The 27,394-nt window shown below is 38.1% G+C and overlaps 1 protein-coding gene across 17 annotated transcripts in view; it reads left to right on the forward strand.

Moving 5' to 3' along the window:
• Nucleotides 1-27,394, forward strand: part of Dlg1 (discs large MAGUK scaffold protein 1) — a 206,914-nt gene that overhangs the window by 71,694 nt on the left and 107,826 nt on the right. For 3 of the 17 annotated variants that reach the window (XM_015993333.3, XM_015993334.3, XM_015993335.3), the window contains exon 1: nt 8,404-9,065. The exons of 12 other annotated variants lie outside the window; for them this stretch is intronic. In XM_015993333.3, coding sequence (XP_015848819.1) covers nt 8,832-9,065 — 234 coding nt within the window. In that variant the 5' untranslated portion in view covers nt 8,404-8,831. Of the gene's footprint in view, nt 1-8,403; nt 9,066-27,394 lie in introns of those variants that run through there. 2 more of the 17 variants (XM_015993332.3, XM_042259159.2) reach the window with 2 other exon arrangements.

Consider the following 27,394-nt stretch of genomic DNA (forward strand, 5'->3'; position numbering starts at 1 on the left):
AATACTTGTTTGAAGGATGAAATAGTAAGAGTGGATAAAGATAAAATTAATTGGGGCTGGAGAGATGGCTCAGCAGTTAAGAGCACTGACTGTTCTTCCAAAGGACCCAAGTTCAATTCCCAGCACCCACATGGCAGCTCATAACTACCTGTAACTATGGTTCCAGGGGATCCTACACCCTCATGCAGACATGGATTTGGACAAAACACCAATGCACATAAAATAAAAATAAAGTTTAGGGCTGGAGAGATGGCTCAGAGGTTAAGAGCACTGGCTGCTCTTCCAGAGGTCCTGAGTTCAATTCCTGGCACCCACTTCTTTATACATAATAAATAAATAAATCCTTAAAAAATTAAAAAATAAAGTTTAAAAAAGAAAAAGGGGTAAAATTACTAGAGTTCTGTACCAGCCTTTTCTCTTTATCTACCTTTGCCTTGGACTGTTGACTTTTCTGTCCATCTGTACATCCTGCTTTCACTGCTTCTCCTGTCTGCTGGCTGGGGACTGCCTGGCTGGCCCTGGGCTTCTCCCTTGTTCTCTCCACTCTTCTCCTCCTCCTGTTCTTTCCGAGCCTAGATTTCTCCTCCTATTTATTCTCTCTGCCCGCCAGCCCCACCTGTCCTTTTTCTGCCTAGCTATTGGCCGTTCAGCTCTTTATTAGACCAATCAGGTGCCTCAGGCAGGCAAGGTAAAACAAATGCAACATATCTTTGCCTAGTTAAAATATTCCACCAACAGAATTTCTTTTTCTTTTCATTAGAAAGTAAAAATTTTAAAACTTAAAATTGATAGATTCTAAAGAGATGAATATTATAGGGAACTCAGTAGTGAAACATGGTCTTATATAATATACCATGTCCAAATATCAGATTAATAACCTCTTTAAAAGAAAAAAGCCAATGCAGGGGCCTTTTCTGCCCTTATAGTATTGTGGTTTATAATGAAGCAAAGCATTTCTTAAGGAATTTGTACAACTCAGTGTCTGTTTTTTATTATTATTAATTAAATTTGTTATTTGATAATATCATGCATGTATATAATTCATTCTGATTATTTTTGATCCCTGACCCCTGTTGACAGTCCCCTCCTCTATTAAGTCCCTAGCCTATGTTTGTATCTTTGTTTTTGTGACCTACTAAGCTTAGCTAGGGCCATTTGTGTGACTATGGGTTTGAAATGACTCGGTGGAACCTCGCAGGATTACCAGTGGGTACACAGTTGAAGACAGTGATTTTCCTTCCCTCAGATTTATCAGTAACCAATTAGTTCAGCGAGGAGGGTAAGGCCCCAGTGATCTCCTCCTCTGTCCTTGGCTGATATTGGTAAGTCCCGTCTTACACAGACCCAGTGCAGACAACCATAACTACTGGGAGTTCCTGTCTTAGTTAGGGTTTCTATTGCTATGAAGAGACACCATGACCACACAACTCTTCTAAAGGAAAACATTTAACTGGGGTTGGCTTACAGTTCAGAAGTTCAGTCCATTGTCATCATGATGGCTGTGGGCAGACAGCCATAGTGCTAGAGAGGGAGCTGAGAGTTCTGTATCTTGCACAGGCAACAGGAAGTGGTCTGTCTCACTGGGTGTGGCTTGAGCATATATGAGACCTCAAAGCCTGCCTCCACAATGACACACTTCCTCCAACAAGACCACACCTCCTAATAGTGCCACTCCTTTTGAGGCCATTTTCTTTAAGACTACATTTATTATTTGCAACAGCTGTGCCATGTCCAGGAGATAATATTTTACAACCATTTCCTTGTCTTCTGGCTCTTATGTTCTTTCCATGCCCTCTTCTACAATGTTCCCTGAACCTTGGATGGGGGTTATAAATATCTCCTCTAGAGCCAGTGAAATGACTCAGTGGGTGAAGGTGCTTGTTGCCAAGCTGATGACCTGAATTTGATACCTGGGACCCATATGGTGAAAGGAGAGAACCATCTTCTGCAAGTTGTCCTCTGACCTCCACATGTGTACCATGGCGCACATGTACACAATAAAAATGTAAAAAAAAGAAAAGAAAAGAAAGAAAGAAAAAAAAAACATCCTGTTTAGGGCTGAGGACACAAGTTCCCTTGTTTTTGACACCCATGAATCTCTGCATTCACCACTGTTCTTTGCATAGAGAAGCTTCTCTGATTGAAGGTAATAGTAGCATCTATCTATGTTATAAACACAGATAGAGTGTAGAAGGTAGTTCCGTACCACATCACTCTAGATAAACAATAGTAGTAAATTCTTTCCAAGGGCCTATGATTTTTCTAGGCACAGGTTACTGTCCAGACGTACAGTACTAGGTATGGATTCCCTTTTGTGCATCAGGGCTCATCCCATTAGAGAGTAGTTGGCTCACCCCACCCCACCAATCATGCTGCTATGGCGCCAGTGGTCAAATCTTTTCTGGCAGGTTGGTGTTGTAGCTCATAGTTAAGACCACTGTTAGCTGGACAGTGGTGGCGCACATCTTTAATCCTAGCACTTGGGAGGCAGAGGCAGGCAGATCTCTGAGTTTGAGGTCAACCTGGTCTACAGAGCAAGTTCCATGACGTCCAGGGCTACACAGAGAAACCCTATCTCAAAAAACAACAAAAACCAAACAAACAAAAGACCACTGTTCACCTTACTTCCCCTAGCTGCCTGCATTCCTTCTAGCCTTATGAATGCTTCCAGTTCATTTCTAGCTTGATGTTTGTTCTTACGACCAAGATGTATCTTCAGCCGTAAGGTCTTAGGATGTAGTTCTGGTGACAACTGAGAGCAGTGACAAGAGCCTGTATTGTTTTAGGGGCCTTTGGGACTCCTTGACCACCAGTACACAGAGCTATCCCACACCTGGCACTGGGGTTTTGTTTCTTAGCCAGTGGCTCCTAGGAGTATCCAGCCACTGGGGATATCTCCCTTCTAACACTTGTCATTGTTGTTAACTTATATTTTTAAATTGACGTTTAAGATAGTAGGCATCCCTGTTGGCTCCTTTTTTCCTGTGTGGGTGTGGGTGTGGGTGTGTGGGTGTGTGGGTGTGTGGGTGTGTGGGTGTGTTTTGTTTTTGTTTCTGAGACAAGAGTTTCTCTGTGTAATAATAGCCCTGGCTATCATGGAACTCACCTCACTCTGTAGCCCAGGCTGGCCTTGAACTCACTGAGATCCGTCTGCCTCTCCCTCCCAAATCCTGGGATTAAAGACATGCTCCACCACACTCAGCCCCTATGTGGCTTTTCATGTATCCTTTATTTTAGTTAATGCTTCCTCCAATTATTATTTTTGCAATTATGGTAAGTATTTTGAATAAGATTGATTTGCTGAGCTGAATATTGACTAGGCACTGCTTCAGTCTTCATAATTCGAATAATAGCTAATGATAGAAAAGTAAAAACAATTCAGAGTCAGAAGGCATTGTGTTGAGTGCCTGTAATCCTGCATTTGGAATACAGAGTCCAGAGGACTAAGAATTCAAAGTTTTGTCTACATAGTGAGTTTGGGGCCGGCGTGGCTTACGTTAGATCAAAACAAAACAAATCCTCAAATAAGAAAACAGTAAAATTTATTTAATAGATGATTATCCTTTAAAAAATCAACTGCTATGCTAGTACTTTGGAGGCTGAAACAGTAGGATTTCAAATTTGAGGCCAGCATGGACTGATAATTTGTCTTTGAAAACAATCAAAAACAAAGAAATCCAAGCCATAATTGCTAGATAACAGTTTTGCTTATACCTCAAAAACATAAACAGGTATTCTAGAGTAATCCTGATTTAGCTTTCAGTGGTTAGTCCTTTAATGGGAAGTTAGATGGAGCATGATTATACCGTATCAGTTCTGCTGCTGTGGTAAACACCCTGACAAGCGTCCTGAGGGAGAAGGAGCTGATTTGGCTCCGAATTGCTGGTTACAGCTCATGGCAGGGGAGTCAGGGCACATGGGGACTGGAGGCTGCTGGTCGCATGGCATCCACAGTCAAACCAGAAAGCTAAGAAACCACACACACACAGTGTCTGCTCACTTGGGTGCCCAGACAGGGTGCCACCTATGGAGGATGGATCTTCCCACTAATCAAGTTAGTCCCCACACATATGCTCATGGGCCATTATAATCCACAGTCCCTCATTGAGACTTCCTTCCCAGATGGTTCTAGACTCTGCCGGGTTGATAATTAAAACTAACCCTCGCAGTATGTTATAAAATAATAGGAGGAATCACATTACATAAGAAAGTCGACATTTAAACAAGGTGTTAAAGAAAGCCAAGTTAGAAACAACCCTGGAGTAAGTACTGTAGGGGAGAGACTTGAGCATTGAAGTTCAGTTCAGTGTACCAGGGTACTAGGAGCCCTCTGCCATACCCCTTTCCTAACTGGTACCCTGGTTGAGTTCCAGGAAAGGCGTAAAGCTACACAAAGAAACCCTGTCTCAAAAAACCAAAAAAAAAAGAAAGAAAAGTTAAAAAAAAAATAAAAAATCTTCCAAAAAAAGAGAATAATTCCTGTTTCAAGTAAATAATGAGCAATTTTGAAATTAACTCATTTTTACAACCCTGGAATATATGTGTTGGATTTTTCATTTTTTTTTTTTTTAAAGATTTATTTATTTATTATGTATGACTGCAGGCCAGAAGAGGGCACCAGATCTCATCACAGGTAGTTGTGAGCTACCATGTGGTTGCTGGGAATTGAACTCAGGTCCTCTGGAAGAGCAGCCAGTGCTCTTAACCTCTGAGCCATCTCTCCAGCCCCCGGATTTTTCATTCTTAAATATTTTAAAAATTTTGTGTGCATGTGTATGTCAGGGTTTGTGTATGTGCATGCACTCGCTAGCACAGGCACATGAACATGCATGCACGCAACCACCCCCCTCCCCCAACCTTACGCCCACCCACCCGCACCCCAGAGCCAGAGGTATTGGATCCCCAGGAGCTGGAGTGATTTACAGTTGATTGTAAAGCTGTCTGATTTGAGCACTGGGACTCTTGTGGATTCTCTGAAAAAACAATACGTGTGCTTAACCACTGAACTGTCTCTCCGGCCCTAAGGATTTTTTTTCATGTAAAATTTTTTTCATTTTTCATTTCTTGTTGGGGTGGCCTTAAACTAAGATCATGTAATTTGTATACAGTTTGACCACTAGGTGGTGCTCATACAGAAGGGATTTACTTAAATGAGAGTTGTGTGTCTGTCTGTATGTCTTTGTGTGTTTGCTTTTCTAAATAAATAGCACTCTTTGTCCACTAAGATTACTTAATATTTTGTTTTGTAATTATACATAAAGGCTTCTGGGTTGATTTGTAAGTTTGGAAATATGTATGCAAATAATTGATATTCTGTATAATTTTGAACTATCTTTACTTCTGCTTAAAAGATATATTATACTCCTAAGCTTATTATGATATTTAAGTTTTGTATAATGATCATTAATATGTACTTTGCTGGTATAGTGGTACACATCTTTAGTCCCGGCAGGCAGATTTGTATGAGTTCCACTCCAGCCAGGGCTACTGTGTGTGTGTGTGTGTGTGTGTGTGTGTGTGTGTGTGTGTGTGTGTGTGTGTGTACGTACACTAGTCTGGGTTGTCCAGTGAAACAGAACTGCTAGAATGTATAGATATGTTTACAAAGCTGTTGTTCGGCTAATCTAACAATAGCTGTCTCCTGACAGGAAATGGAAGAATCTTATGGTTGCTTGGTCCACCAAGCTGAATATCTCAGCTGGTCTAAAGTGTCCATCAGAATCCCAAAGAATTAGCTTGAATAACAGTGAAGGGATGGACCTGGCAACAAGAGCGAGAAGAGCAAGCAGGCAGAGAGCAAAAGCTTCCTTCCTTCTCCATGTCCTGTGTAGGGCTGCCACCAGAGGCTGGGGCCCAGATTTAACCTGGCTCTTCCTACTTCAAATGACTTGACCAAGAGTAATCCTGCACAGTTGCCTGCCTGCTTGACCCTTAGTTAATTCCAGCTGTAGTTAACAACCAAGAGGAGCCACCACATGCATATGGATGTTTGTGTGTATGTGTAGTTCACCTTCCTAAACTAAGCTTTCTCCAGTTGTGAGGCTAGGATTCTAGTGTGAAAGGAGAAAGTTGGGACTAGAAAGGTTGCTGAGTGGTTAGGAGCATGTGGTGCTTTTCCAGAGAACTGGAGTTTGATTCCCAGCACCCACATCAGGTGACTCACAACCACCTCTAACTCCAGCTCTAGGGGACCCAAAGCCCTCTCTTGTGGCCTCCATAGGCACGAGCATTTACATGGCAGACAGAGAGTCATGCAGACATACAAAGAAGTCATTTGAAAGGAAACACTAAACTATATAAAAGGTTAATCTCCATATACCCTAAGATGTTGACAGCAGTTATTTTGGTTTGCGGTAAAGTACTTTTGATTGTCTTCTACATCCCAATCAAAATATGTGGAACCAATTATGATTTTGATACATATACTGTTTTGTATGCATATACTTTTAGGCAGTGGATGACCTAATCTAGAGCCTAGATTTTTTGTACTTTGGATAACAAGACATTTTCATACAGAAGCTTTTTGAGAAATTGGAAATTGTGTAGTGAATAGATTTGAATAGGAAATTTATATATTAGAGCATACTTTGTGCTTTTGAGAAATGTGAAATGATGTGATCTCTCAACTTTGAAGTGCTGTGGCTTTCAAGGATAAGTCTGTGTACACTGAAGGATTGCTGTTGTGTCTGTATTACTGTTTGCAAGTTGAGGAAGTAGGTTTGTATTTGGGATTTATATTCAGTGTCTTTGTCATAATAATCCACAATATCAAAGACTGCGTCAAAACTTCAGTGTTGGGTTTAGTTTTTCTTTTCTCTTGGTGTTTGTCAGAATATATGGCTCATGGCACACATTTCGGGATCAAACTGACTACTCTCTGTATGAACTGTATTAATGAGTTGTTTATTAAATACCTTGTCCATAATAAAACTTAGTTTTTCAGGAGATCTTATTCTTTTCTTCAAAGAGGATTCTTAGATCTGTGTCAGCTTTTAATGTTTTCTTATATTCCTCTACTGGACTTAAATAGAATTAATCTCTTTAGAACCACAGATTGCAAGCTGCTTTCCTAGTCCTTGGAAAGAAACACCAAACTCTGCTGTAATCTCTTTGGTAAAGTGTCTTATCCCTAATACTCCCGCACAGGTCTCAGCTCTTTGGGGGCGTGTCTTAGGCAAGGAACCAAAGAGATAATGTAGGCACCTTTTCTTCTAGAGCCTGGTTTGCAGCGGACCTCAGGGTTGTGACCTGCAGTGCTGTGTCCAGTAGTTACATTTAATTTCTGCTGTGAAGTGCACAACTGAGATTTTTCCCACATCTGAAAAATGTTCATGAGTGGGCCTACAGTTTATGATGTATTCATACAGGACTAAAAATTGATTCACTCAATTATTATCAAGTAGCACTTTTGTTCACATACACTTTTAAAAAGTGGACATATATTGTAACATATACTAATATAGCATGGCATAGGTTAGGCTTCAGAATCTACTTCTTGAAATTGAAGGTGTTAAGAGTTACTTAGGGAGCTTTTTAACTAGCATCCCATGGGGGCTAGAAAGATTGCTCATTGTTTACCAGCATGTGTTACTCCTCCAAAGGGCCTGGGTTGAGTTCAGGCACCCATAACAGGCAGTTTTCAACCACCTGTCACTCCAGCTCCAAGGGATCTGATGATCTGATGCCCTCTTCTGGCCTTCCTGGTCACTTGCATGTACGTGGCATATACACATACACATACACGTAAACTAAATTTTAAAAAATTTAAAGAATTTATATTAAACACTAGTCAGTTCTAAGGTTAACTGCTATGATGAAAAAACACAGGAAAAATATAGATTAATAATGCTTATTAGAAATCAAGCAGTATTTATGAGCCAGAGCACATTTGTACAGTGTTTTATAATACAAAAATTATTATTGTTCTTTTGCATAAACTCATAATCTTGTAATCTTCCTGATTATGATATATTAAACAGATGGTACAGATTCCTTCTTAACAGTTCTTTTATCATAAAGGCTCCAGTGGCCATGTATATATTTTGCTGATCAATCTGTTGTAGACACAGTAATCAAAATATTAAAAATCATTATACTTCATAAAATGATTGTGCTGTATTATAAACATATTTTCCCTAACACTAGATCCTCAGAATTCAGCACATGGTCTCTTCAATTTAAAAACCAATGCTAAATAATGTAAGATCCTTTATGATGTCAAAATTTGTGAATAGCAGATACTCTTATAATGAAATTACTTTAAACAATGAGAGCTGTTAGCAGAAAGAAACCTTGTATTTTAAAATTCAGTTCATATTTATAATTTATGTAAGCAGTGAAGATGCCATTGGATTTTACTCTACACTGATTGAAACTTAGTAACCCGGGCTTTCTCCACCCAATGCGTTAAATCAGTCAGCCCCAAAGGGTCTTGGTAGCCCAGTGTTTATAACATCCTTCTTTACCTGCTAATCGACCTCACTTCCTGGATTTCAGTCCGTCTAGTTATCAGCTAACAAAAGAACAGCTTTTGGTTCCTGCAGACGCTGGTGAAAAAATAATCACGAGAAAGAAATCCACCTTATGTCGTCTTTTTCTGTCTGCAAAAATAAACTCAGCCATCATACAGCTAACAGGTACAGAAGGAAGATACAAGCTCGTTCATAAGAAGAAACTACAGAGAAAATGAGCATCATTTCTCAAGGTTTTTATTTTCCCTGATCTACAAGTGATGCTGCTGTAATTCTAGCTGCAGTTTTTACCGATCATTCACCACTCAGCAGCTGGTAGAGAAGTAAGACTGCTTGGCAACCACCTGCAGGGCTGCAGAGATGAATTACATTTTCGGAAACAACACACTTCTGTACTCTCGCGCCAGTCGAGGAGGCAATACTAGCTCTAGCCATGGCTCAGTAGGCCCAAAGCAGAAACACTGGGCAAAAAAGGGCTCGTCAGATGAACTGCAGGCTGAGCCAGAGCCTTCACGCTGGCAGCAGATAGTTGCATTTTTCACTCGAAGACACAGCTTTATTGACTGCATCTCGGTAGCCACCAGCTCCACCCAGGTAACATGCCACTTGTTGAAATTATTTTTAATATATTTATGTTCATATTTGCTTTGCCACGATGTCTTCATGCAGATTTATTATTAAAAATGTGTCTTCTGTGTTGTTATCTTGGCACTGAAATTTTATGTTTCTAGTCCGTCTCTGCAGATCTTTAGCACAGAAGGGGAAATGAAAAACATTTCCCTTATGTTATGTAATGCTAAACAAAACAGTCTCTGATTCTGCTAAATGACTTCTTTAAAAATGAATATTGTTAAAATACAAGTTAATAATGTTCATCTTATTTTTAGATGGTGGTAAATGCTATGAAGAGTGATGTTTGAACAAAAGAAAATGCCCTATTTGTTTAGTTTTGCATGTTAGTAGATAACCATAGGGAGAAATTATGGTAAAGAAACAAAAGATAGCTTAAATATTTTAATTTTTAATGTTTTGAGAATAGATTGATGTAATAGTTAGCTAATATTATATATATTTATCTTAAAGTTACATTAAATTGATTTAGTCAAGATATTAATGAGTCCTTCCATTTTATAAATATATACTGTCTAAGGCGAATCTGGAATTAGTAAATGTGTACAATTGCATAGTCATGGAATATTTTTAACACAGTCAAATTGTAAAGAAGCTAGCAAACAGGAAAAGTCTTAATTTTTTAAAAAGTCCCATAAAATTACTTCAAGGGGAAATGAATATTGAATAGGAGAAGAGAATAAAAGCAGTTGAATGAAATGCTAGTGGTTTGGTATAAAAGAAGATGAAAGGAAGTATTAATATTTTAAAATACATTTTAGCATATATTCAACTAGTGAAAAATAAGAGGGTACAAAATAGTCTAATTTAAAAATAAAATGAAACTGGTTTTTCCTTTGAAGTCAGTGATTCTTAATATGCATACAGATGCATAAACATTCTTTTGGGCCTTTAAAAACAAATTTCCTTTAAAGATTATTTCTTCCATCACTAGAGGCAGCACAGTAAATATAGATATAATTGCCAAGCTGATTTATTTGTTTTGGTTACTAGAATTTTCTCATAATGGTTTTTGGTAGTAAAATGTCAGTTTTTAAAGTCAGAAATTATACCTATTTCTCATATGCTTAAGATGAAATTCAAGAGTAGGAAGCATCATCATTTTATATGTAGGCACTGAGATTGCTTCCAGCCAAAACTTACTGAAAGGCAATGATTGACTCTTAAATTGAATACTGACTGCTCTAAGAATGTTTTTATCTTGATTCTGATCATAAAAGGATGAAAAAATTAAAGGTTAGTGTTACCGGTTGTTATGGATTAATATTAAATAATATTTTCATCATCAATAAAAATATACCCGATGATTTATGTAAATTACTATACATATGTATTTACACATTGATATATCTGATATTCATCTTAGGACATATACAAATGAAAAAACCAATAGTTTGCATATAAAACCATTGAAAATATAGAATTTAGAATACAGTAACCTAGGCACTAAGATGGTTGTAGTCCTGTTACACCACTGAATATTACTCCCCCACTCCCACCCCACCCCCCATTGGTTCCTGTTGTGTTTGTACGCTGAGGAATGAGTTAGTTTCTCTTGCAAACCTCTTAACAGATAGTTCTCTTGTCCTTTAGCTTTGTGTTTTGTCTCTGGAAGTAGAAAAAATTCCTAGGTCAGAGGTTTTTCCCGGAGTAATCACATTTCACTTTTCTTTCCTATACCTATCTGATGAGTTGCATAATTGATATGTTCAAGTCTTGAGTTATGACTTTTTGGAGTTTATTTTATAGGATAAAATATAGTGGAACTGAAAAAGAAGTTGAGACGTGATTGCATCTGAGTTGATGCTGGAGTACATTTGTATAATAACTCAGGCTTGGCAGCTTTGTAGCACCAAAAGAATTTGCATGTTGTTGTCAGGAGCAAAGTAGATTGATGACATTTCCTCATTTGTTGTTGAACATATAGTATGTAACTACTATGAATATGTTCTGTACTGTGATTGGTAAGTAGCAGGGTCTTCTCTTTTGATGTTGTCTGAGAAGAACTTTTTAAAGATTTGTAGGAAGCTTAACTTTTAATCTAATTCTCTTTAACTGAATTATATTATACTTTAGCAATTTGGAGAGTTGTTACTAAATAAAACTTTAATTATTATCTCAATCACTACTGTTATTCCCAAACACACCCTGCTACAAGTTAAAAGAAACTGCTTGCAAATTCATTTGAACTGCTTGTCTATTAGAAGTATTCATGTTTAAAACTATGATTATGTGCCAGGTTCTGTGGAATATTTGGAACTTTTAGGAAGTCATTGTATTCTGAATGATAAGAAAACCAAATAATTACAAAGATCTACAAGATACCAAGTGCTCCTGTTGGTGCTTAGTAAATGTTTGTGAAATTAATATCTGTTTCAGTTACCTGGAATGGTATTTTTTAATGATCCACAGTGGCTCTTCTCTTCTTTTGCTTCATATTATCCTTAGGCCACACAAATCCCATGTGCTCTGGATTTCCTCCACCCTTTAACCCTCACCAGTAGTAATAAAAATGTTGTTTACATGCTATCTCCATTCATTTGGTTTTGCCTCAGAAGTTTATATTGTGAATTGGGAAAGGGGACTCTTTAATTATTAAGATATATTTGTTGTGAATTGGTTTATCTTGCTATAATTTTTTTCTTCAGAGACTTCATATGAGAACTATTCTTTGTTTTGAATAATTAATACATATATAATAATTTTATAAGCAGTGTCAACCATTCCTTTTGGTTTCTCACATCATCCATCCATCCTGCTCTTGTAAATAGTTCCCATGGGACCAAGAGATGGAGTTATGTCTTTCTTCTCTTGTTCTTACTATTTTGTGGATGACTTACCTTTTCCCTTTTCTTTGGTTCATGACTATAAAAACTGCTTTTTGTAATCTCAACTCATTTATTTTTTTTTTAAACTTCCATCAGTAAGATCAGATGTCATTGGGCAATATTTCCTTTCCCTCCCTTTCTGAACATCTGCATCTCTCTTAGTCATGTGATTTGCTGAGAATTTGAGCTATGGACTTACTGTCTTTGTTCTGCCCACTATTTGGATAATCATGTTTAGTGGCTTCCAGTATCCTTATATAATCTACATAAAACTTTGGCTTTTCTATTTTTGATCTCTTTATCCACAGGGATCTTGTGTTTTCTGTTACTTGAACAATCTACTCAAATGATTATGTTCAAGACTTTTCAACACCACTCAATATATCACTTAAATTTCTGATGCAAGCATTTCACATGACTAGCACTGTTTTCTTTTCAGCTTACTGTTCAGTACTCCCACTACAATAATTTTTTTTAATCCTCTTAAGACCCCAGGGACCGATGGTTTTTACTGTCTTTTGCTACTCAGACATCCTCCCTCTTTGCCTTGCTCACATTCTTCCATAATTTTAACCTTCTCCCCCTTCGTCTCTTTCTTGGAAGCATCAATACTTTGTTAATTGCAGCTCTGCCTTCTCCACAACAGCTCTGAAACTGCACATTAAGCCTACAGTACCTGTTTTCTAAGTCTCGGTCTGAGTAAATAATCTCCCTTTATGTTTTAGCCTGTTGCAGTAGGTGAACGGTCTGTGTTCCTAAAGCTCACCCTTCTCTTCTGCTGGATCTCACTCCCGTTTGACTAGTCAAGGCCTCATCCGACTCCACTTTCCACTCTCTCAGTTGCCTTTTCTTGTATATTAGGTCATTCCCATGAGCTGAAATAGCTCTCACTAACACAAACAGCTGAAATGCCTCTATGTGTGTATGTTATCAAATCCAACTTGTCAGTTTTTACTCTTCATTTTACCTGCTAGGCAAAAGAATTTAACTCAATTGATTGCTACTTTAATTTTTTTTTTTCACTTTTGACTTTTAGATGCTGATCCTCTGATATTCTCCCAGCTTCAATTTCCTTTGGAGTGTCTTCCTTTTTCTTATTGTTTAGTCTTTAATTCTCGTGTGTGCGTGCGTGTGTGTTTTTAAGTAATCTTGTCCAGTCCAGTCTCGTGCTATTCCCATCAAGATTTCTGTCTTTAGCTTAGAGCTAATTCCTGTATACTAGGCTTTGTTGCTACAGCTTCCTATTTACTCAGTATTTTCACTTGAGTTACACATATGAAATACTAAAAATATAATTTCTTCATTATTACTATTACTGATTTTCTTGTTTTCATTTAACTAAGTTTTTCATTTGTTTTCTTCTTTGTTATTATTGTTGTGGTCTTTGACTGAAAGAAAACACACCATCTGGGCTATGCTAATAAGCATGCTCTACCGCTGAGCTACATTTCAGCTCCAAGAGTTTTTAACCTTATTACTTCCTATTCTTATGTATGCTGAGAATATAAAGACAAAAAGATTATCTTCTTTTCCTTTGCTTCACTTCCAAGATAACAACAAATCCTATTGGCTTTGGGTTTAGGATAGGCTTCTCGCTCTGCCCCCACACTCCCACCTATGTGGGGGGGGGGAGTGTGTGCTTATGAGTGAGTTTCCTTCAGTAGACTGTCCGTTTCTATAGGCGGAATTTTCCATTTATGTTTATGCTAATCCTCAGCTTCTGCAGCATTGTTGGCAACATACCAAATACAACATCACAAATATTGTTGAATGAGGGAAGAAGCAGACACATCAACTTGTACTCAGAAGAGCTGGTGCAGATTTGTGTCTTCTTCTGTCCTAATCCCTCCGTGAACATCTGTGTAGTGCCTTAGTGTTAAGCTGCTCCTCTGACTGATAGCTTCTTTCTTATTTGTCCCACTGGGGAGGAAGTGAGCCTGGAAAAAACGTCGGTTTTCTCACAGTCAGGATGACTATGTAACTCTTAGGCTTTAGATGGAAAGAGGGTACTATTAATAACTAAAGTGGGACAAGTACAAATACGTATTTCCTAGGCAAACAAAGGCATATGGTTACCTATTTATATCCATTTATCTTCTGACTTATAACTAGGCAACAGGCTTCAGTGTTCCTACCAAGACGTCTTTATCTTGGAGTATCCTAGATTCCACCCTTATATCTATACATTTTTTATTAAGCTGGTCCCGATAGGATGGGAGGATAGTCTTCATCCTTAAGAGGCTGCTTATATTTAGTATTGTAGTGCCTTTGCACTAAACTGGAATATATACAAAGTAAGTAGGCGGCCTTTTAAAACTTCTTCAGAAGTGCTGACTCTGATCAAGAGTAGGATCGTTTCCAGGAGAAAGGAGGCACAAAGTGTCTGTCTGACTAGTTATAAAATGCTTCTTTGGGCAGGAGCATCTATTTAATTCCTCACTCAAAAGACCATGACTCACATTTGAAAATGTTCACCCTTTTACAGGAAGAATATTGAGGGACATACATCATATTTCCATTTGTCTTAAGATTTTTACAGCACACGCATATGTATTTACTCAGATATTAAACAAAACGTATTTGTTTACAATATTTATAGAGGCTTTTACAGCCTATATCAATTGACCGTACAACATAGCAGTGCTACCCCTTTGAATCTCCTCAGATTAACTGCAAACTTAGGTCCACAGGAAAGCTATCTATAGATGTTTATAATTTTGCTTATCATTGTCAAAAACCTAGAAGCCAATAAGATGTCCTTCATTAGGTGAATTGATACACATCAGACAATGGAATAGTACTTAGCCGTAAAAAGATTAAGTCAAGGAACACAGGGAAGAATAGTAAATGCTTAGTCAGAGAAAACAAAGCGGTCTGAAAGGCTTTATACATATTATCCCAACCTTGTGATGTTTGGGGAATGTCACAAAGTAACATTCCCAGGAGTTCCCAGGATTTTGATTAGAGAGAAGAATCAGTCAGTGAAACTATTGTGTGTGGTTCTACAATGGTGGATAATGTCGTTATACATCTGGAAACCCGTAAACTGTGCAACAGCAAGCGTGAACCAGCATACACTGGACTGCGATTATGGCAGATGATGCCATCGTACATCTGGAAACCCATAGACTGTCCAACAGTAAGAGGGAACCGGTATACACTGGACTTTGAGAATGGTGGGGTGGTACAGGCTCGTCTGTTGTAACAAATAGACCACTCCGTTGCAGGCTGTTGATAGTGGGCAGGCTGTACACATGTGTGGGCCGAGGGTATGCAACAGAACTTGCTGTACTTGACATTCAGTTTTTTGTGAACCTAAATCTGGTCTGAAAATTAAATTCTATTAAAAAATACAAAGTTGCTATCTTAAATTTAGATTGGCTTAGTCTGAAGAACTAAATGAGAAATATTTTATGTAAGTTTTCATCTGTGCAGCTTCTCTATAATATCTTAATGTAGTTGGCCCTTCTGTCAAGGACAAATAGGCTAAAAGGAACACATTTCATATTTACATATTTAATATAGTCAAGTAAGTTTTAAAGATAAATTTAAAGTAAATTACTGACAAAAGGATGGAGCTACACATCTATGGAGTTTTCAGGTTTGTTAGGCTTTCATTTTGGCTCTTTATTTTCAAGCAGTGTTACTTTCTGAAGGGTTATCACAGTACAGTGTCATCTGCTGAACCGTAAGCTTCATAGGAGCTGGTACTGTAAGGTGGGCAGTTTCTCTTCTATTCCTACAGCCCAGCATATTAAATGCATTGATAAGTAATTTATTGAATAAATAGACACTGTATAGTTGTTTGTTTCCATTTAATCCTGCACTGACTGAAAGGAAGCTTGGAGCTTCTAAATATGATTTGGTCATTATTTTCACAAAATTTATGTACAACTATGACTTAAAATTGGGCACATCTATAACATAGGGTTTGTAAGATATTTCAGAAGTAGTTAGAAACATTCTGAGAACAAAGGAATAATGTGGGGAGGACCAACAATAAAGAGTGCTGGCTAGCCAGTGGTGGCGGCGCACCCTAATCCCGGCACTTGGGAAGCAGAAGCAGATGGAGTTCTGAGTTCAAGGCCAGCCTGGTCTACATAACGAGTTCCGGGACAGCGAGGGCTACATAGTTTGCTTGTCTCAAAAGACAAAAGCAACAACAACAAAAGCACTGGCACCAGACACACATTTGGTATACAGACTTGCATGAAGGCAAAGTACTTGCATAAAATTAAATGAAATTGAAAAAGGAAAAATTATGTGAGGAGTTATACTCTACACATGTGAAGAACTTAGAATTGTATCATTAAAACTCATATTTTTAAAAGATCTTTTGCTCTATTATCAATCCCCAACAATGTTATTATGTAAATTTAGAATTTTGATAAAAGTAAAAATAATTGTTCAGAACATGTAGCCTATACTTATCACTTTAAGAAACTTTTAAGTAAACCTACTGATGTAATCATTTTACAGTTACGTAGGAATTGATGAGCAAAAACACTGGTCTGATTTTAAGCAAGTATAGATTAACTGACCATGGTATTTGATAGCAGGGAATTTTTTTAATGTGAATATGTGTGCGCCGTGTATGTCCAGGTTGCTGTGGAGGCCTGGAGAGGCTATTGGATAATATGGCGCTGGAGTTACTTTGCAGTTGTGAGTAGCCTGGCGTGGGTGCCGGGAACTGATCTCCAGGCCTGGAAGGAACAGCACGTGGTTTTCCCCGCCCAGCCATTTCTCCAACCCCAGGAGGAGGATTTCAAAAGGCGTCCTCACAGAACTCTGAGTATTTAAAGACATTGCCACCACATACATCTTTAACAGAGATGCTTCAGCAGGTAAGAGCACTGCCTGCTCTTTGAGAGGACCTGGGTTCAATTCCCAGCATGCAAGAGGCAGCTCACAGCCATGTGTAACTCCAGTTGCAGGGGATCCAGTGTACTGGGTTTTTGCCTCCTTGGGCACAGTGCTTGCAAGTGGTATACAAACATATATATATATGTGTGTGTGTGTGTGTGTATATATATATATATATGTATATATATGTATGTATGTATGTATGTATATATATAGGCACAACTCTTATAAGCATAAAATTAAAATAATTTTTAAATAATTTTTAAAACACCAAGTTGTTTCCATTTCTAAACAGTTTTGGGGTGGGTTTTGGGGACGGGTTGGGGTTTTAGTTTGTGAGACTTCTCCCATTAGCTTAGCCATCTAGCTTTGAAACAGATAATGATTATTACAGAGTACACGTTTTTAAAAATGGTTTTCAGAGCCGGGCGGTGGTGGCGCACGCCTTTAATCCCAGCACTCGGGAGGCAGAGCCAGGCGGATCTCTGTGAGTTCGAGGCCAGCCTGGGCTACCAAGTGAGTCCCAGGAAAGGCGCAAAGCTACACAGAGAAACCCTGTCTCGAAAAACAAAAAAAAAAAAAAAAAAAAAATGGTTTTCAGAAAATAACTGGAGATTATAACCTGGAATTTAAATAAAATGGATCCCATCTTGATTTTTGTATGGTCTAATTATTCTTTGTAAAACTATCTATTATAATAAAAGGTTGTAAATTTGAAATTGGTTTCAGAGTATTTTAGGAAACAGATATGAGGTATATCAGTAGAGTGCTATATATCACCTTTGCTGCTAAATAGTGATTACAGTTGAGAACAACTGAACTTCATCTTAGGCTGTTTAAAGAGACAGCATCCTATGCTGGTTAAGGATAGCTTTGGAGGATAATGGCCTGAGTTTATGTCTATATCCTGCCCTTTACTTGGCATAGCACATTGGGAAAATGACCTATTCTGAGTTTATTTCTTTATTTTTAGAAATTAGGAATGGAAATATTATCTGGGTCAAGATTCAGTAAGAATTATACAAGACAGTACCCACGAATCTCTCCCAGCTCCTCCAGGCCTGGAGGGCAGTCCCCAGTTCAGTAGCACCATCGTCCTCATTCAGTGCCACAAACACGATGGTGGCTGCCACCATTGTCAGCAGTTCCACAAAATATTATGGCCTCATAAGAAAGGAATCTGAAGAAGTAATCTAATTATAGAGTAAAAAAGAATTATGTCTTAATTTTTAAAAAGTAATGAAAATAGGTATGTCTTAGGTAGAGGATTTTTAACCTTAGCAGGGTCCAACCAAGAGAAAAAACAAAACCCACGATAATCATCTAATGTAAGAGAAGATTAGTTGAACAAGTGTTAAGAGCTGGGCACTGGAACATGCCTTTAGTTCCAGCACTCCTGAGGCTGAGACGGGGATCTCTTCATTTGAGATCAGGCTAATCGACCGAAGGCATTACAGGTCAGCCAGAGTTCCATAGTGAGATCTGTCTCAAAAGAAGGGAAAAACAAAAGAGTGATAACAAAAAGTGTATTCGAGAACTAAAAGGTCAAAATGGAAATAAAACGGTAAAGCAGATAGGAACAGCAAGAAACACTTTAAGATCTATGAGAGTCGAGTCCAGCCTGAGATTAGGAGAACCTACAAGTTTAGAGGGAAGACCCCATGGACTTGACAGTCTGAAGAGGAGACAGATGGAACTCTGCAGACACCTTTGTTGTCACCTAGGCCGCCAGCACTCGGCAGGGCGCTGTTGTCCAACGACAGGAGGGGGAGGCCCTTGTTTTGGATTGGGGTTTGGGGTTGCTATGGTTTAGTTTGCTTTGGTTTTGCATTTTTACACTTTGAAACTTGTTTGTAGGGTTGGCAAATAGAATGCCTTGAACACTTTGATTGGGTGTAGCTACCCCCCATGCAGAAAGAACCTTCAACCAGTGTCTGCTCTGTGTACAGCATGAAAGGGAGCAAGAGAAGGAAGAGCAAGTATTCAGAATCCATTCCAGAATTGGGTTGGTTCATCTGACACACACACACACACACACACACACACACACACACACACACACACACACACACACACAGCTTCCTGTGACACTGAACCTAAAACTAAACCAAAATCTTTGCTTTTGTGAACCTCGTATTAATAGGAGACAACAGTTAATTACCAAAAATATGTGGTATTCAGGAAGAAAATGAGAGAAAGTGAGATTTGTGGGGAGGTGATAGGATTGCTGATGGAGGGTTGGATTTGAAGGTGATGGTTGAGTAACGATGGAGAGAGTTCATAGAATTGAGACTGGAGATGTCTAACCAAGAGCATTCTGGGAAGAAAGGTATAAAGAGCAAAATTTAGGAAAAATAGGAAAGCTATGGAGAGAGCAGCAGGCCAGTGTAACTGAAGAGGTAAGTGGAGGGAGGCATTGGGGACTTAAAGACGGGGACTAGAACAGAGCAGAAAGGGTTACTAAGCAGCGCCAAGGGCCCGTGTTAGCCTAGTAGTTAATGAAGTCCATTATGGCACACGTTTAGTTGGCTAGTTCTGAAAAATATCAAAGACAAAGGTATATTAATTGATAATTTCTTCCCTGTGTTAATTATGTAACCATATCTTTAAATTCAGTCTTTAAGTCTCTGTTTTCTTTAAATTCTTAGTGATTGAATCATTCTTTTTCAAAGGTCGTTAGCTGAGTGCTAATATAAAATACAGTCTTTTCATAATGAAGAGATTAGAAACCTTAACTGAGTTTTATGAATTGTTGCAATTACAAAATAATAGATTCATGAGCTAACTTGTCTGTGTAAACTAACAATTTCACATCCATGCTTCTACAATAGAATTAATTGCTAGATCTTTTTTCCTATTTCCCATAGCTATTTTAAGTTTTTAAAAATATTTGTGTTTCGATATCCTTTGTGGCTTATTTAAAATATGTCTGATTTTATATATACTTGCTTCTGAGATGCTGCATGGATGTCACACAACTGGTTGAAATACTGTTTCACTTTTTTGAAAACTATACAGCTCATATTAAAGATGTAATATGTTTGCAGTGACAGTGGCAAAGGGCATATGAGTCATAAGAAAAATATTAAACCATGAAAAACACCTTTTGTCCTGCAGATATTGATCCTTTCTTGAATACAGTAATTCCCAAGTGGAGTTTTTATAAATGTACTTGGCTGTATTTTATCCTTCTGTAAACATTCAAAAGGCTTGCAGTTTTTTCTTGGTTTCTTTCTTTCTTTTAAGTAGCTGCTTTGACATTTAATCAGAAGCATGCCTCTTTGTGGTATAGTAGATCATTAAATAAAGGTCCAAAGAACTTGGATTAAGAATTCCAACTATGCCATGTTAAACTCAAGATCCTTATTCAACAACAGTGGGCAAAGGTGGTTATGTCTTAAAATACTGCTACCAAAAGATTTGTTCATTTGTTTATTTCATTTTCCTTGAAAATACAGTGTACTTTTAGATCTTTCTGGACTTTCGTGTTTAGCCCAAGTACATTTTACTGGTTTCATGAAGCATGTTAATACAAAATGTAAATATTAGCTACTTAGTAATGTGGTTTTATTTTTCTTGTCAGTTTTACATTCTGAAAATCATTTTTTGTTTTATCTCTTGTGTTCACCCACACCACCACCACCACCACCACCCAGAGACAAGGTTTCTCTGTAGCCCCTTAGCTGTCCTCAAACTCAGAGATCCCCCTGCCTCTGCCTTCTAAGTGCTGCGATCAAAGGTGTGCGCCACCACTACCCAGCCTCTCTTGATTGTCTTATGTTTTACAAACTCTTGATTTTTAGGAAGCTAGGTTTTAAAGCCAGGGCTCTGTGCTTGCTAAGCCAGCATTCACCCACTGAGCCAATCCCTTCCAGTCCTGAAAGTCTTAATAATTAGCAAGAAAAATAGATACTTAGATAGCACTATAGCTCTTTTATGTCCAAGTCTAATTATTATCTAAGAAATAATTTTTAGTTGCTGTTGTGGAAGTTGTTTTATTTGGTTGAGACAGGACTTCTCTGTAGCCCTGGCTGTCCTGGAACTCACTACTCTGTAGACCAGGCTGGCCTCGAACTCACAGAGATCTCCTGCTTCTACCTCCCAAGTACTTGGACTAAAGACATGTACCACCGCATCATGCTGTGGAGATTATTCTTTTTGTTTGTTTGTTTTTTGAGACAGGGTTTCTCTGTGTAGCCCTGGCTGTCCTGGAACTCACTCTGTAGACTAGGCTGGCCTCAAATTCACAGAGATCCACCTGCCTGCTGGGATTAAAGGCATGTGCCACCACTGCCCAGCTGGAGATTATTATTTATACTCCTTACTTCCCATCAGTCCTCAAGGCATATTAACTCTACATTCACAGTTTCTGTGTGACTGCTCATGTCCATTTTTACTGACACTGCATCAGGTTACGCCATCATCACCTCTCAGCTATATTATCACAGTCTCCTAATTTACCTCTTGATTCTTTCTTTAGGATTCTTACGGATGTAATAGAAAGCACATTGGCTGTCTAAACAGAAAGAGATTTGATAAATAGGCTAACACAATATGTATGTATTGCTGAATACCTAAAAGTGAGGGGTAGCACTACTATTCATAAATGAGGATGTGCACAGATCACATAAAAAATCTACATTTTAAGTACAGGTCTCCTAAATTAAGACCTTAAATTAGTATAAAATATAAACCTATATAGAAAATTAGTGCAATTTTGTTAAATCATTTTAAGCATCTTTCACATAATTGTCAATGTGATGTTTGTTTCAAAAGTATTTGAAAATGTGTATGATCTGTCAAATTATTTTATAAAAATTTACAATTTTCTGCAGTGTTCCTTCAGACAGTGTTAATATTATAACCTCTGTTGTCATGGAAACAAGTCTCCAAAGGCAGCCTCAGAGGCTAATGATTCCGTGGTGTTGCTATGGATACAAACAACTGAGACTGTTGCTAGTCACATGACCAAGATTTTTCAAAACAAAAACAGGCTTCTGGTGAGCTGATCTTACCGATGGTACAGGACAGAAGTGACATAATGGTGGTTGTTTCCTGCTTGATTTATATGGTTTTAGAAGATTTTTAAAGTTTAAAGTGCTATTCTCTAATCTTTCTTTTCTGAAATAACACGTGTAATGATTTCTTTACATTTGCTCAGTATTTAACCCATACATTATATGCATTATATTTTATTTGACATTTTCCAATGTAGAGTCCCAAGCATTTTGTCATGTTCTCAAATGTATTCATCTTCATACATTCCTTCACTTTCTCTCCTCACTGTTCTGTAAGATCTAGTGTCTGTCATTCTCCACTAACTTTCATTAGGTTAGGTTTTTTAAGATTATAGTTTTGTTTCAAGTAAATTAAATGGATTATTTTGTTACTTTATCATTTGTACCTTGGATATTTTGTTTGTTGGTAGGTCATTTGTTGTTAAGTTCAGCCTTCTGAAAAGGTAGGGCATGTGTTCTTCCACAGAATTCTTAACTCTAGGTGTCTTATAGACAGCAAGATAGATTAAGATGTCATAGGGTATTTTAGGGTTTTTTTGTTTTTGTTTTTGTTTTTTTAAGAAACAATACTTAGATCCTTTCCCAAAGGAGATAGATTCTAGAACAGGCCCTGAAAAGAGCAGTACAGTGGGGTTTAAATGTAATATAAAAAGAATAATAGTTTGTCATAAAGGGATTTAGGGAGCAGCTGACCAGTGGATATATTTCTTGTGCTTTGAAATTTGAGGTAAGCCTGTAGCTTTACCTGGTTTTATTTGATCTGTTACTCTTACCCTAGTATTAGGACTCTAGTGAGCACTACTAATATAGTAGTACTTTCTTACTACTAGACCATTACCAAGAAATTAATACCAGTATAAGAAAAGGATATTACATTATGATATTTTGAGACATTTAAAAATCAAATACTTTTGGTGTTCTAACAACTCAAAACTAAAACAGCAAAGGAACACAGGGAAACTCGTATAGGTGGTGGATATACACACAGGGTGCATTGTGATCATGATTTCATATGTGTCAACTCATCAGATTGCGAATGTTAAATATCTACTCTGGGGGCTGCAGAGATAGCTCCATGGTGAAGAGCACTGGCTGTTCTTCGAGAGGATCCTGGTTCAATTCTCAGGACCCACATGGCAGCTCACCCCAATTTGTAACTTCCAGGGGATCTGGCCCCTTCTGCTGTGCTCTTCAGGCAGTACATATGTGTGGGACAAAGACATACTTCAGCCAAAACACCCATACACAATAAAAGTTAAAATATGGACAGTTTATAGTAGTTTTACTAAATCTCATCAAAACTGAACAAACATTGTAAGAAATAATTATCACAGTTATGATGACTATGACCAGTTGTTTTGTAGTATTATCGCTTGGTTTGGGCTGGCTGTTTGATTAGATGCAGTTAATTGTGTTTGCCACCAAAGTTAGTGTTGTCATTGTCTCCTCTGAGATAGTATTTCGTTTCAATTTGTCCTGTTACCGTAAAGTTACCTCTGATTACTTTATTAGGATAGTATCTGTTGGATTTATCCAGGTTAGTATTTTGAGGAGATACATTATGTATGGGGTGTGTGTGTGTGTGTGTGTGTGTGTGTGTGTGTGTGTGTGTGTCCGTCCATCCGTCTGTCTGTGTGTGTCCGTGTCCCATTCAGATGTATGTCAAGTAAAATGAAATGGAAGTTTCACTTAGAAACAGCAAGAGGAAGTTTAAGCATCCATTGCTATTTCTTAAATGAATTATAACATGATGGTTGCCAGATGATGATTTGATAATTTCACCATTTCTTCTACACTTTTTAATTAGCATTTTATTTCTAGGAAATGCATTTTGTTTATTAATTCCTATGTGCATTTTTTCAATATGGACTCTCCTATCTTATTTATTGAGTTTTATGCCACTGTTACTCTAGTAGCTTGAATGAGAGTATCTCTCCCATAGGCTCAAGTTTTTCAGCACTTGTTCAGTAAGTGGTACTGTTTGGGGAGATAATAGAATCCTTAGGTGGGTACAGCCTTGCTGTAGAAGTGCATCACTGGGGGGCGGGCTATGAGATTGTATAGCCTCACCCCACTTGATGTCTCTCAATGTTTCCTGTGTATGGATGAATAAAGAGACCCGCCGGCTTCTTGCTCTTACCAGCATGTTACCACTTCTTGCCATTGTGGACTCTAGCCTTTTAGAACCATAAGCCAGAATAAATTCCTTTTTCCTTAAGTCTTTTGGTCATGGTTATCACAGCAAAAGAAAAGTCTCTAATATTTTTCTAATACTAATACTAATCTAATACAATTATTATTTATTTTGAGTCTTGGGTGTTTCCCAGGTGGCAGCCCTTCAAGATATTTTTTTAGGCCCTTTGATAACTGTTTTTCTTGGAGTACTTACTTACTTTGGGGCAGATAGCAGCATGTCCGGGTGATGTCACACTCACTGGATCCTAGCACTGGAGCCAGCCATTTCTGTAAGGACTCCTCTTTTAGTTTTGTTTCTATATGTGTTGAAAAACCATTATGTTTATCCCAGTACTTCAGATCTGGTCTAACAGCATAGGTCCGTCCTGAGTTTTCTCTGTTCTCATAATTTACAGCTTTACTTGTCTCTAACATGAGAAACCTTGCTCCCATTGCCCTTTCTATACTCACTCATTAGAGTGAAATCTCCCTTCACACCTCCCCTCATTCTCCATTTCCTCACTGCTTCAGCATCTACAGGTTGCTTCTGTATTCCACTGGGATTGTTGAGCCTCATGCCAGGCTTTTATGCTGCTGTGCCCATACAACACCGCCCTCACCCTGTCCCAGCTACCACGCTCTATGGCACAGTGCTCACTCCCACCATTCCTTGCTCACAGCTGATAGCATCTCCTTACCCTGCTTTGGTTCGAGCAATGTCTACTTCTCTGTTCAGTAAGTCGCCTTCTCTACAAAGGCAGTGGTGTCTTACCATATTGCCTTCTAGAGGGTTTGGGTTGCTTCTCTCTGGGGTTGAAACTAGGGATCTGTATTCACTTGTTCTTTCAGCATGTACATCCAAGTGATCTAGCAACAATTCTTTCAAAACCATTCTTCCTCTGGGCTTTGTCATAAATCATTTTAAAGGTCGTGGGAGTATCTGAGTGAAAATTGTTTGCCTACCATTTAAGTTTTTAATTCTAACCTTCAAAGACAGAATTCAGAAGTAGAAATAGTGACTGAAGCTTCAAGTCAAAGCCATACCCTCTTAATTCGGTGTACTTTCTTCCCTCGTGGTGAAGTAACATAGCATACAGTTTTCACTTCAGCCTTTTAGATGCATGTTTTTCATGTCTGGGTGCTTTGCCTACATGCATGTCAGTGCGTCTGCTTTCCACGGCAAACGACGTCAGGTCCCCTGGAACCAGGGTCACCCATGTGGTTAACTGAGACTCAAACCCAGCTTCTGAGTTAATGCTTTTAACCTCTTAGCCATCTCTCCAGCCCCTTATTTTAGCCTTTTAAGTGTATAACTCAGTGACATTAAGTATATTCACAATATTACGCAAATGTCATCCCTCATTTTAAGAATTACTTCTTCAGGGGGGAGGGGAGATTGATTTTTTTTTTTCACCATAAAATCTAATGGCTAAAAATCTGTTTGAAAGGAAAATAAGACATTCAGATAGTAGAATCCATCAATTTAAGCTCATTTATCAGTGTTAATATTCTTCCAGCGTGGGGTTGGGGATTTAGCTCAGTGGTAGAGTGCTTGCTCGTAAGGCCCTGGGTTCTGTCCTCAACTCTGGAAAAAAATTCTTGCAGCATTACTGAGATTTGCAGTGTCTTTAGAGCACATTCATTTGTTTGTCTTACAGAGAATGTGCTGGTGACAGACGATTTATTTTGTGTTAGTATGCACCAATCTTCCTCCCTCACCCTGTATTTATAATGTCTCTGTGTATTTATTGTGAACAATTGGAGAAATCAAGTTCAAAATAAAAGCAAGAGAGGAAACAGTCATGATCCTGACCCCGTTTGTTAACATTTCAAACCTTTCTTTCTGTTTCCTCTCTCTTTTAATATTATAAGCAGTGTTCCATCTGATTTATAAGCTGTTATAGATTAATTGCTCAAAACGTTTGATGTTAATGGTTAGCACTACTTGAGATACCTTAGGATATAATAATATTCCACAATTCCCCAGTTACAAACTCTTCTCCAGAGAATATCTCAGAAGTGTTATAGTTCCTTTTTAAATTGTTCCTTAAGACTACATTAAACTACTAAGTCAGACTTGAGGCAGTTTTTAATATAGGTATTTACTGATAAGTTACTTTTTCTAAACTTTGCGTGGATTTAAATATCCATTAGCAATGTGATAGGATATGATAGTCAACTTTAAAATATTATTATAATAAAGTGTGTATAAGTAGAACCAATTTGTGGTATGTTCATTTTATCTACATAAAGTCTTCAAGGTCCACCCATGTAATACCATGTGCCAGAATGTGTTTCTTTTGTAAGGCTGAATCGTAGTCCATTATAGGTATATTCCACATATTGTTGATTATCTGTATATATGTACACTTGAATTGTTCATTCACCTTTGGCTTTTGGGAATGACACTGCCTTGGACATTGCATACAAGTAGTTGAATCTTTTTTCCCACTCTTTAGTTGTTTAGAAGTAGAATTACTAGATCACACCATAGTTCCATGGCTGCTTTTGAAGAACCACTAAATTGTTTTCCACAAATACCTGTGCCATTTTATTTTATTTTTTTAATAATCTATTTATTTTTTATCTATATGCATTGGTATCTGCCTGCATGTGTGTCTGTGTGAGGATGCTGAATCCCCTGGAACAGGAGTTAACAGTTTTGAGCTGCCATGTGGGTGCTGGAAATTGAACCTGGGTCCTCTGGAAGAGCAGCCAGGGCTCTTAACTGCTGACATCTCTCCAGCCCCAACCTGTGCCATTTTATACACACACAGCAGTATCACAAGGGTTTTAGTTTCATCGTTGCCGCCACTTGTTACTTTGATTTTTGTCATTTTGTTTGAATGACCCCATTCTTTTTTTTTTTTTTGGTTTTTCGAGACAGGGTTTCTCTGTATAGCTTTGCGCCTTTCCTGGAACTCACTTGGTAGCCCAGGCTGGCCTCGAACTCACAGAGATCCGCCTGCCTCTGCCTCCCGAGTGCTGGGATTAAAGGCGTGCGCCACCACCGCCCGGCGACCCCATTCTTTAGTATGTATAAAATGCCAACTCACTAGCTTTGGTTTGCATTTCCCTACTGACTAATCCTTTCATGTTCTCACTGCATACTTGTAAGACTTGGTAAAATTTTCTGTTCAAATCTTCATTTAGTCTTTTGTTTGATTGGTTGGTTTTGGTTTTGAGACAGTATTATTGTATAATAATACATATTGCTATGAGTTTAGGCTGTCCTTGAATTATGCCTCAACCAGTGCACCATCCACACATGCTTTATACATCTTTAATGAATCTTGACTGATGTGATAAACAGTAGTTATTAATATAATTTTATCAGTGACAAGCAAAGTAGCTTCATCTTAATTTTTCTTCTTTGCTTTAAGTCTCTGTTAGTATCCATTGTCTCCCT

The sequence above is a fragment of the Peromyscus maniculatus genome, chromosome 12 (genome assembly GCF_049852395.1).
Source record: "Peromyscus maniculatus bairdii isolate BWxNUB_F1_BW_parent chromosome 12, HU_Pman_BW_mat_3.1, whole genome shotgun sequence".
In the NCBI taxonomy this organism is placed as follows: domain Eukaryota; kingdom Metazoa; phylum Chordata; class Mammalia; order Rodentia; family Cricetidae; genus Peromyscus; species Peromyscus maniculatus.